This window comes from Colletotrichum truncatum, assembly GCF_014235925.2.
Source record: "Colletotrichum truncatum strain CMES1059 chromosome Unknown Contig_0002, whole genome shotgun sequence".
Taxonomy (NCBI): domain Eukaryota; kingdom Fungi; phylum Ascomycota; class Sordariomycetes; order Glomerellales; family Glomerellaceae; genus Colletotrichum; species Colletotrichum truncatum.
This window is the reverse complement of record NW_027222399.1, coordinates 1,146,432-1,157,980: the sequence shown is the minus strand read 5'-3', so window position 1 is coordinate 1,157,980 and position 11,549 is coordinate 1,146,432. Positions and strand designations below refer to the sequence as shown.

Below are 11,549 nucleotides of genomic sequence, written 5' to 3'. Positions count from 1 at the left end.
ATCTGTTCACCTAACCCGAACGCCATCTCGGTTCTCAAATCCCAAGTAAGGGGAGTCAACCAGCTAACTTGCTGCAGTAGACACATCTCTAAGTAGTGTAGCACCATTGATACATTATTCTTATTACAGATCAAGTCCTCATATCCTTCTTTTCGTCCCATTCATCCCTCGTCTTACTTCCATCTCGGCTGCGATTGCGGGTACGGTTGCACTCTTGATTTCCTCCTCGCTGCCCTCTGCGGCCTTCCCGCAGCCGCCGTCAAGGTAGAATTCGCACTCGCAGCAGCAGCAACAGCTGCGGCCTCCGCAGCCGGTGTCTTCCCCGTTCGTCCCGCCCTGGTCGTCCGAGCCGGTCTTTCGGAAATCATCTTTGCCGCCGCCGCAGCTTTCTGGTTCGCCGTCACAGGCTCCCGCTTCGCTCTCGTGGCAGTAGTAGGTCGTGCCGGCTCGGACCTCGTCTGACTCTCCACCCTCCTCGCGCCTCTCGCCGGTCTTCCTGTCGTAGTGGTTGTTTTCGGTGGTGACGGCGGAGGCGGAGGGGGAGGCGGCGCCGCCACGGCGACCACGCGTCCACTCCTCCCTCGCGTCCTAACCGCCGGCGTTTTCCGCACATCGGACCTCGTACCAGCCGGCGTAGGCGGTACGGTGACCGGCGCGGCAGGCTCTGACTCGGCTCCCTCGGTGACAAGAGTTACCTCTTCCTCGGGTGGGACATCGCTTCTCCGCGCAGCAGCCCATTCCTGAACCCGGTTCTGCCTCGCAACCTGCTCGTCTTCGACACTCTCGCTCGCCAACCTCTCGGCGACGCGCAGTTTCGTCCACGAAGACTTCATAATCTGCCTTTGCGCCTCGGATTGCCTCAGCCATTTGCAAAACCTCTCGTTGGACCTCTGCCACCTCCGGTCGTCTTCCTCGCGTCTCTCCTCCTCTTCGTCTCCCTCGTCGTCTACCGGTGCATGATCATTGACATTCCAGCTTGGCTCGGACCTCTGCTCCTTCTCCTCCAGCGCGGAAACAGCCCTGCCCGCTTCGAAATACCGGCCCGCGGCGGCGATGGCCATCTCTTCCGCAGCCTCCAAATTCGACCGTGCCGTCAAGCAGACATCGCCGTGAGTACCCAGATCTCTACGGATTCTCTCGCGACGCTCATCAGCGGCGGCGAGGGCGCGTGAGAGGGTGTCAATGGCTGTGTTGGCGTCCTCGAGCTCCTGCATCTGCCGCTTCATGAGGTTGAGCGACGTCTCACAGATTTCCCGGGCGCGCTCGAGAGCGGCGTCCGCCTGAAGCTTGTCGCGCTCGGCGTCGTCGCGTTCATGGATGGCGCACCGGTGGTCCAGGAAGATGATGTGCTTCCCGCTGTTGCCGCAGTTGCGGCAGGCATCGGGGTCCATACTTGCGGTGAAGGTGTCACACCCCGTTCGGTCTCTACTCCGGTGGTGAAGCCCGAGGTTCTCCAGTCCTCCCGAAATGTTGTCCCGATCCTGATCCAACCTTAATTCTGTTCTATGGTTGTACTCTGTCCCTGCCCCTGGGACCCCGTTGTGGCTATGGCATGCGTAAGTTAATCAAGTCCATTGCTAGCCAATGCGGACGCCGGTACAGGCCCAGCTCCTGCATGAGTGACAATTCAGTCTCACCTTTGTTCTTCCGTGGTAGCTTAAAGAGATCTTCTCCTATGGTGGGGATAGTATCATGAGAGTAGAGTGTAGAAATGTAGGGATCAAAGGTGGACGGAGCATCGGGTGGGCGAGGGGGGGAAGGGGGATGTGTCAGGTCAAAAAGCAAACTCACCGTACAAGTTAATTGGAAGTCACCGGGGTTAGAGGACTGAATAAGGGTCACGATCCTCTCTGCTTCATTGCGATGACCCCGTTCTTGTCAGGGGTTTGGGTGGATATTGGGTACGAGTTAGCGATATTGACCCCATATATGCCAGATGAGCATGCCAGAACCTTGGGTCAAGATGTTATTCGTATTTTGTGTAGATACTGAGAATAAAAAAAAATAAATAGCATGAGAATACGAGTTGTGCTTGACCGACTCTTTGCACATTTGGGAGTGGAGGGGGAAGGGAACAGAGTTTGGGTTGAGAAATATGCTTCACCGACCTTCACAATTGTCACGCGATGCACAGCAAGACTGACACCCCCCCGGATTATGGCTTGTTTTCCAGTGGTCTGGTAATAAACTGCATACAGACACCAAGAGACCCCTGGCATTGTTGCACCCCAACCCTGGCTGCAGAACTTCTAGAACCCCCACTGTTTCATTGGTGGCTTCTATGCCGATTCGTTCACAATCACTGCACCAACGTTATGACGGATCTGTCCTTCTCGTTGCTCAGTCAGAAAAAGAATAAGATGAAGAAAAGAGAAGAGAAAAAAAAAATGAGAGTGAGGACCCATCCCCATGCCACATTACATAAAAGTCGTCAGGGGCCCAACTTGGGTCTTCTCCACCGAAATTGCAACCCAATGAGGGAAAGTCTCTTCAGGTGAGCCATTACGGATACGGCGGGATTTGCCATCAAGAGGGTCCTCTACACAATAGTACATACTATATACTACATAGTGGTAGCATTCATCTTTCACTTTCGGTTAAGTCGCCCAGCAAACGAGCTCCTGGTTGCCCCTCTGAGGGTCCAATTGACAGGGGAAGCTCCAAGGCAATATTGGCAGAATCCAACAGTCCTTGAGCTCCCCCAGCCATTTCATAACTCAAATGCACACCCTCTGTTGTGCAAGATGTAAAAGCTAAAAACAGTGCGCACAGTATGTCTTCTGCCCGTCAAATCCGTCACGGCGGCCTTTGGCGAGAGTTGTTGTGTACCCGGCCTCGCCGGTGATGAAGTCGTCATATTTTGACCGATTGCACGGTCTATCCTCGTCGCTCTTGATTGTTATTGTCCACTTCCACTTTCGAATCCTCTCGGGCAGCATCCACACATGCAAACCTCCTCGGTGATTGAATCATCCACCTTGATCCTTCAGCATAATGCGACGACTCATTCAAGTCTCATGCCCGAGCCTCATTCTGGCCTTACCATGACCTTCTCTCCACAAGTCAAACAAACCCGGTCGTAATTACAACCACGTGTTGCGAGATGGCGAAATGCGCCGCTGGTATGATCTTTTGCTGGTTTTTTTATCCATTTCAGACAGGCATCATCACTAAATCGTCGACGTGGCATCACAACTTGGCAAGGTCATGCTCTCCGCAGCCTACTTTATTTTATGACTACCCTGTCCCTGGAGTAGTAGCCTTGGGGTTTCAACGAACCTGAGTGACCTCTAGCTTGATATGACGACCAAAATCATCCATGGACTCGGCCGAAGCCGCTTCTTCAAAGAAAAGCAATGCAAATGGCGGCGACCCTCAGTCTCCGCTCTCATGACAAAATTCTACCGTCCGTCCACCTCTGACCCATAACCATCACAGGAAAAACCAAACGCAAAGATTTTATAGCAAAGGGATCTGCGATCCATGTCAACACACATTGACACAGATTTCGCTTCCGATACCAACTGTCATTTCAAATGTTCAGTCCACCCACCCTATGTGGCACGCCTTTCTTAGGGGTGGCATATCAAGCCTATGCCTCATAATACCTTATCACATATGACATAGAAAACGGAATGCCACTCATCGTGGTATCAACCGCCGCGTTGGATTAACGTTCCCGTGGTATACATACTATGCGGCCAAACTAGGTCAGAGAAGGCCAGCAATTAGTATGCCTTTCCCCGACCGTGACGTTCTACTCGAGGAGGCCATGGAGTGTTCATGAAATCCCGTAATAGAGCATCGTTTCATTGTGCAGACTTACTTGGCAGGGTGTCGTGGCCCTTAGCTAGCTTTCCAGCTCTGTTGTCCTACTCTGTTGCTTTCAATTCTTCTAGGGCGGTTTGGTTTGCTTGTCGTCCTCAAGGAAGACCGGGATGAATTCTTTCACGTCATCGTACTCAATGGTGGAGTTTATAGCAAGATAGAATGTCGCCTGTCTCGCTTCTAGGGCCAAATCGAGGTCTTCCATTTGAAGCAGCACATGTAACATCTCATTCGTCTCAGAAAAAGACATTCCCGCTCATGCTGCATTTGTAAGTCTTCGCTCGAGGATCGACACTATAACGGCTCATTTTTAAAGAATAAGAGTCACAGCAATTCTCCGAGACTCTGTAGCGGTCCATGTATCTCATCAGCAACTATATAGGAAGAATCTCCATCAAATTGTTGGAATTTCCGGTTGTTTTGTTGAAAATCTTTCTTAGGGTTGACCTCGGTAGCACATTCTTCTTGGTGATCATTATTACGATCTTGTCTGAAAGATGCTCACAAACATGGCAGTTCTCACCAATTGAAACGTAGCTCTCGTATTTGTTATTCATGAACGTGCAGGTCTCTGACTAGCAACTCCGGTGGCTGTAAGATACAGTACTCTTGGGAGTCACTATACCTCAATGGCGATCTGCAGACATGATAAGGTATGGCACTGATTGAGGGAATCTTTGTTGTCGCTCTTACTGTTTTCCTGCAGTCATATGTTCGCGGCATCGTGGGGACATGAAGACTTGTTCGAGCAACATTTGATATTGACTGCAAACTGAGTGTTTGACTACGGCTTGAGATATGAATCTAGATTGAGATCCAAACAGTAATGATACCTGAATAACTGCTCGCTTCTTAAGCTATAATCAACATCTACTTGAATGATCCCCACGAGAGATTATGGCGATTGATGGGCATTCAGAAAAGGGCAGTTCGGGGGCGTAGATGTTTGTTTCACTGGTCCCAAACCTACCTATAGTGCAATATATTAGCCTCTTTATTGGGCGTTGATAAACAACCAGGCTATCGAGCCAGGGCCACTCAGTGGCCTCACGGCATCCGTTTCCCCTTACACAGGCCCCTAAGGCGCCCTCGTCTCTTACATTAGGCTTATCAGTCAGTGTTTATATGGTTGACATAGGTAGGAAGAAGAAATCTACCAGCCATCTCGCCAAAGGATGAAAAGAAATAAGGCATCGTATCCCTCATGACTATACCGTAGTAAATCTTAAGCAGATGAGGGAGATTACACTCGTTTGGGAATTAAACGGCCTAAGGGGCAACCTTCTTTGCAGATGCAGCGGCAGAGGCGTCCAATCCCGTCTGGGCTGTTGATAGAATCTGTTGGTGTCGAACCAGGGGATACCGCACATATGGCTCTGAATGGCCAAGTTGCTGATGCACGACAGACTGACGAGGGATGTCAGGCTGGGATTGGGAAGGCTGGATTGCGGTAAACTGTTGATGTTGTGTAGACTGCTGCTGATGAACGGTTTGCCGACGGTGGATGGATTTTTAAGACTTGGCGGGTCGGAACTGGATAGGTGGTAAGGATAGTAATTGTCGGTCGAAAAGGTCGCAAATCCGTCAGTAATATCAAAGTCAGTGTTTACTTACTCATTTCTCCAGAAGTCAATCAGTCAAAATGCTCAACTCAGAAGTGCACGATTTCTCCTTGTAAAATTCTCCACCGGCAGACAGAGTGTTCCGTAAGGGCTAAAGTGGAATCAACGATACGATTGATATCACAGAGTGTTGGGACTTCCAGAGAAAACATTCCAGTTGTCTCAAGACTTATAAGTAGTTAGGCTGAAAGTGTAAACGCAACTAATACTATGTAGACATGACCACTGGATAGAAAATCAGGGATATTGCCTGGAACCGACAAGGGCAAGTTTTCGATTGGCATGTTTCGTCCTAGTTGGAGTATAGCAGCCATGGAAACATGTTTGATGAGTAAAACATAGAAATAGACTGTCAAAAATGCAATACATAGCAAAATGATGCCTTGGATCGTGATGAGGGGTCACGAGTAACGTGTCAACGTCAGTAACGTGGCACCGCTGGTCAATTCCCCCCGGCCCATGCCATCGGCAAGTTGTTACTGACTCCTTCCTGTTGTAGGACTAGTAAGCTGAACATGTCAATGTCTAGTTTGGCAGCAAAATAAATGCCAATGAGACAGAGCGATGGTACTCAGGATTGCATTCCATCTTGTCACTTGTGCAATAGAGCTTCTCAATCCCTAAGCATCAGTTTGGATCAATGACACTCAGAAAAATTCGATTCAACATCTTGATAGTACATTTAGCATGCGTCACTTCAAACACTTAAATCTAGTGTTTGTCTCGAAATGTGTTTGGATAGAATGCATAAGCATTTATCAACCTTGCCGAATACGTATCAGTGATATGGTCAGCCACAACTACACAACGCGGGTCGTCTCCCTTCGGGAAGCTTTACTTCTACAGAGTGCGTGGTTACAGCATCAAACGCAACACTCAATCACTGTCCTCCTATCCGCTTTTCTGCTTAGCTCCATAAGGAGCGAAAAAAAAAAATGGTAGCCCTTGGCTTACCGATCCTGTCATTAAGTGCAGCCGTGCTGGTTTAGCCGTGTGATGGCTGGGGATCTCCCGTTGCTCTAACGTCCCGCACCCACATTTGGGCACCCCCCACATTTGGGCACCCCAAAAATCATGATGCATTTCACTATACATCAACTTCAGCCATTGATTATATTTAATCTATTGCCACAACAATACTATTTCCCTCAAGAGTAGGTAAATCAGACTTGCTGGATTCATCTGAGCTATCCTCAATTTCGCCCGCTTCAATTTGAGCCTTCCGAATAGCTTCAATGTTGGCAAACTTCGAATTTGGGCTCGTTGTGACCTTCTTCCGCTTCCTAGCCCTAGATGCCTCAACTTCTGCTTCCAGCGCCTCAATCTTTCGCTGAGCTACAGCCAGTTTATAGCTCTGTTCATCAAATCCCTTTTGAACCTTGCGAAAGAGCAGTCGTTGAGTATTTCGATCATGCCCAACCTTGTTGTATAAGTTGAATTGATCCTGTAGCTCAGACCGCTTCGTTGGCGTTGACCAGCATACTGCTGATGTCTCTGATGCCCATTTTTCGCCTGCTATAGCATTAGACAGTCCCTTGTAAGGCTGATCGGTCTGTCTAGCTGGTGTTGATGGGTTCCCAAGTAGAAGAGGGCTCATCGGCGGTTTGGCTATGCTTACAGGCCATAGACCTGTATATTTCCAACCGCTGATGATGTTCTTGCTTGTGAATGCTATATGGCGTGCTTTTCCATAGCAGAGGAGAAAGTTTCTCTTGCCTATAACAGTGCTAGCGTCCCATTGATCCAGGTATAGAAGCTCTTTCTTATATATGGCTTTCAGCGGCCCAAATACTGACTGATCAAGCGGCTGAAGAACGTGGGATGTATGTGGCGGTAGGAAGAGTAAGAGTATCTTATTCTTAAAGCAGATATACATGAATTCTGTTGTTTCATGGCTACCATGCCCATCAAGAATGAGTAATCTAGACTCTTTAGGGTCTTGGGGTTGGGTCAATGGTATGAAGACCTTCTGTAGCCATTCAACAGCAGTAGAATCCGACGTCCAGCCATTTTCTGTTGCTGTAAACTTCCAGCCATCATATTCAGTTAAATCGAGAGGAAACCACTGCTGTTGAACAGTCTTCCCCTTATATATCACAAGTGGAGGCAGTGCCTTGCCAGTTGCAGAGATACACTCAATCAGAGATGTCCAAGCCCGAGACCCAGGCTGTTTCTTTCGAATAGAGCGAGTTTCTGATGATCCAAGAACTAATCCATTTGATCCTCTGCCTTCTAGAATACCTGTTTCATCCATATTGTATCGATTGCTTGCTTTGATTGCCTGTATCTCAGGTAGAGCGAGATGCTTAAACCATTCCCTGATTACATTAGTTGAGGCACCATTGACACGCTGGGAATCAATTGCTCTGCTTCTCTGAACCTTGATTGATGGATTTCTCTTGATAAATGATTGAACCCAGTTTCTTCCGAGAGGCTGGAAGTCTCTACGTGTCTGTAGAATCCTCTCAGCAAAATCCTTGAGCTGTTGATGGGTTGGTGGAAGGCCTAGGGCAGCTTGTATTCGAATCCATTCAGCCAAGTGACTTTCCTGGGTTGGTGATAGCCTCTGTAACCCAGCGAAAGCAACACCTCTTGTTTGGTGACCTCTTATTCTGTTTTGTAGTGTAGTTCGTGGTATGCCCTTATCATGAGCTGCTTTTTTTATACTGCAGCCGCTGGTAACAGCCTCAAGTGCCTTGAGCAAGTCATCTTCGGTATATTGGCGCATATAGGTATAAATAATAAGCATATGAAGTTGGATTGTAATTAGTGAAAAGTTGAAAAAGTGGTAAATAATTGAAGTTGAGGGGTAGTCATGGTGTTGAGCGATTTTTGGGGTGCCCAAATGTGGGGGGTGCCCAAATGTGGGTGCGGGACGTTATTGCCCAAACGATTTCATTTTCGAGCTTCATTGGCAAGCCAATTCCATCACGAATAAATATTTAGACACTATCATCATGCACTTTTCAATGGGCTTCAAAAACGTTACAAGTGCCTTGAAAGCTTCGTGCCTGTTGACCAGGCCAGTTATTATCGATCACCATGTCTTCTATATTAATCGACCAAACCAGTCACTTTATCATCATCTTGTCTTTTAATGGCCTCTACACCCATGAGAGAACAACACCCAATGACCCAGCCCTTGTTTTTGGTTTGTCAATGTTTTCTGCACACAACAGCCAGAGGTAGAGGATTCAAGTTTGCCAAAATAACTGCTACGGGATAGCTGCCTTTAGGCAACATCGGCGGACCTAGTTGTACATCAAGTTTACTTTCATGTCACCTCCCCGTCTGCCTCAACAATTGTAATGCCCCAAATCAAACCCCTTAGAACGCCATGCTTGCTAATAAATCAAAAATAGCCTCCTAAAAATCATCAGATCTTATGATGTTTCCCCATTCACTGAATTGATCTTGACCCTGATAGGTTTCCAGATTCTGGCGGCGGCACTGTCTATCCATATAGCGGTAGTTTCATCCGTTTTGTACAAAGACATGTTAAAACGGCTGAAAAAGTTTGCGATGCTGAGATACATTTCGACATAAGCGACGCTTTGAGTTGTTAGTCTTCTACTACTGATCAAGACGTTGGGTGACAAAACTTACTTCATACCCAGGCAAGAACGCGGCCCTTTGCTGAAAGGCACGAAATACTTCTCCAGCGCCCATCCATCCTCGCCCAGCCATCGCTCAGGAATGAACTTCTCAGGCTCTGGGAACAGAGACGCGTTATCATGAATGCTGCGGAGCGCCTGTGAAACTGTAGTCTGTTGAAGATGTTAAGTCAGCAAAATGCAGGCGACAAGGGTTTCAGAGATCACGCACCCCTTCAGGAAGATAATGACCAGCAACAGTAGCGCCACCAGCAGGAACCCTCCTGGGAATAATTCCAGGCACTGGAGAGGAGAGACGAAGGATCTCTTTAATGACTGCAGTCTGCACAAAAGGATGGTAAGTTTTACGTGGACAATAGTCAGACTTGGAACCTCTTACCAAATATGGCAACTTGCAGACGTCGCGGTATTCATAAAGACCCTCAGCATTGGTTGGCACATTTTTGAGTTCTTCCAGCATCTTTGCAAGCTTGTCTTCGTTCCTTAAAAGATAGTATGTTCCAAAGGTCAGGGCGAAGCTCGTTGTATCGGTGCCGGCAAAACACAAGGCCAAGGCTTCATCGACCAGCGCGTCCCTACTCAGCTTGTGGTACATTTTGGTATTCCGCGTGCTGAGAAGGAGGTCGAAATAAGTGCTGCGACCATCGGCGGCGGTGTCATTGCCATTTATCTGTTTGTCTTCAATTTCTTGAATCCACTCAGCACATTGCTAAAGTCAAGGTTAGCCAAAAATATGCCTCTTAAAGCTCAGAGATTGTCTCAGCTGCAGCTTACTTGTCGGAACTGAGCATATCCTGGCAAAACTTTCTGTGCTATACTCATGGGTATGCTCATGGCTAGATGTATGAGAAAGGGAAAATGCTTAGTGATGAGGAAGTTTTCCGCAAACTTGTGCATAATGTCCAGAAACGGTGGGATTTCCTCGTCAGAATCAACCAAGTTCATGTGCCTATCGAAAAGCACAGGCATTATCGTGTCAACCTAGTTACACGGTTAGTTAGCACTATAGCGTCATTAAGCTGATGGCTCTTATCAGCATTTCAGGTGAGCAACATACGGTTACAGACTGCCACAGAGGTTGCATGCTTAGGGGTTCGCCCCGCTCAAACGACCTCTGTGCCCTTGCCATGCCTCTCTTAACAACATCCAGAACTACAGGAGCTAATTGATCCATTTGCTTAGGCGAGAAGAGCGACTTGACTGTACTCCTCCGCTGCTTGTGCGCCTCTGGGTCAATCAGCATGATGATGGAGTATTTGATACCGCCTCCGCTCTGAAAGAAGTCAGGGTCCTTGGTGTACTTGGTGCCCAGACCGTAAACTCTGAGGAACCCATGTCAGCTACAATCACTTTGAGCAAGACCACAAAAACTTAGACTTACTCCTTGAAGTACTCTGGGTCATTGACGTGCACCCTACTGGGCGAGACTCGAACTACAGGCCCTACATCGAAAGATCAGTACGTGGTGTTGCAGTGACTGGGCATTGAGATCTCGACTCACCATACTTAGCGTGAAGTTTGGGGTAATCCTTGATGTAGTGGCCATCAAGGATGACATCCTGGTAGAACTCGTACCAGTAGGTGGCCGCAGCGTACCACGGCCCAGGGATATTTCTGAGGGGGTGGAACAAGAGCCTGTAAATCACCAGCCCGATGACATACAGGACGGCCCCCCCGGCGAGAAGTCGGGGGGCCTCGCTCAGGAGGTCGTGCTGACCCAGGAGCTTCAAGGACATCTTCGTTTGGAATGATCTTAACCAGAGAGGTTCCGCGGGCGCCGTGGGGAAGAAGAAAGAGATGAAGTATTCATATGAAACGGAAGAACGGCAGCACCAATGGGAAAATTGCGAATTTCGCTTGACTTATGGCTTCCATACACGTGTCGTGGTGTCGGCGCGATTGTATCGCCAAACTTAGAAGTTTTCAACCGGCCATGTTCGGCAAGCCAGCGGCAATGGCGTCTCGATCGGGCCAATGGTCGATCAACTACTTCATTAGGCCCGTGACGCAACGATATATATGCAGGACATCTGCGGAACCCCGTAAGATACAATAGTCCATGTCGTTGTGGCTCTCACCGCTAAATTAACGTGGGGCTTCAAGGGTTTTCTAAGCCGTGGAGAGCAAGCAACGGAAACCAGGGCGTTGTTTTGACTCTGTTTGGCTAAGGGTAGAGGCTGGGTTCATCGTTCGATTGTTAGCAACATAAGCAAATTGCCGACAGCGGTATTAGGTATTCTAGCTGCCGGGTATCCGCCTCCTTGTTTCCAAAGAGCAACCATGATTGTATGTTGATTTCAGTTGCTATTGAAAGACGATAGTGGTTCATCTACCTACCCGCTGAGTACCGGCTGCTTGGATACAGCTAATTTACCGAAAGTACTGCTAAGGCATTCTCTACATGAGATGCCACTGAAACAGAGCGTGCAATGGCAAGGTCATGCCTCCTTCTGAGCGGATTGTTCATCTTCCTCTGTGGTAATGG

The 11,549-nt window shown here is 48.4% G+C and overlaps 3 protein-coding genes across 3 annotated transcripts; all 3 read right to left on the bottom strand.

The window, feature by feature from the left end:
* Positions 1 to 173: 173 nt before the first annotated feature.
* On the bottom strand, positions 174 to 1,391 carry CTRU02_203279 (UbiD family decarboxylase; the record flags this gene model as incomplete). Its single annotated transcript, XM_036733773.2, has 1 exon — positions 174 to 1,391. The coding sequence occupies one exon, from the start codon at positions 1,389 to 1,391 to the stop codon at positions 174 to 176; it is 1,218 nt and encodes a 405-aa protein (XP_036574517.2).
* Positions 1,392 to 6,567: 5,176 nt separating this feature from the next.
* On the bottom strand, positions 6,568 to 8,178 carry CTRU02_203278 (transposase; the record flags this gene model as incomplete). Its single annotated transcript, XM_070204175.1, has 1 exon — positions 6,568 to 8,178. One exon carries the CDS (start codon positions 8,176 to 8,178, stop codon positions 6,568 to 6,570), a length of 1,611 nt encoding a protein of 536 aa, XP_070061938.1.
* Positions 8,179 to 8,833: 655 nt separating this feature from the next.
* On the bottom strand, positions 8,834 to 10,800 carry CTRU02_203277 (elymoclavine monooxygenase; the record flags this gene model as incomplete). The annotated part of the gene is made up of 8 exons (XM_036733775.1): positions 8,834 to 9,002; positions 9,057 to 9,217; positions 9,276 to 9,388; positions 9,413 to 9,773; positions 9,839 to 10,045; positions 10,122 to 10,386; positions 10,446 to 10,506; positions 10,566 to 10,800. The coding sequence occupies 8 exons, from the start codon at positions 10,798 to 10,800 to the stop codon at positions 8,834 to 8,836; spliced, it is 1,572 nt and encodes a 523-aa protein (XP_036574518.1).
* Between the last annotated feature and the right edge of the window lie 749 nt (positions 10,801 to 11,549).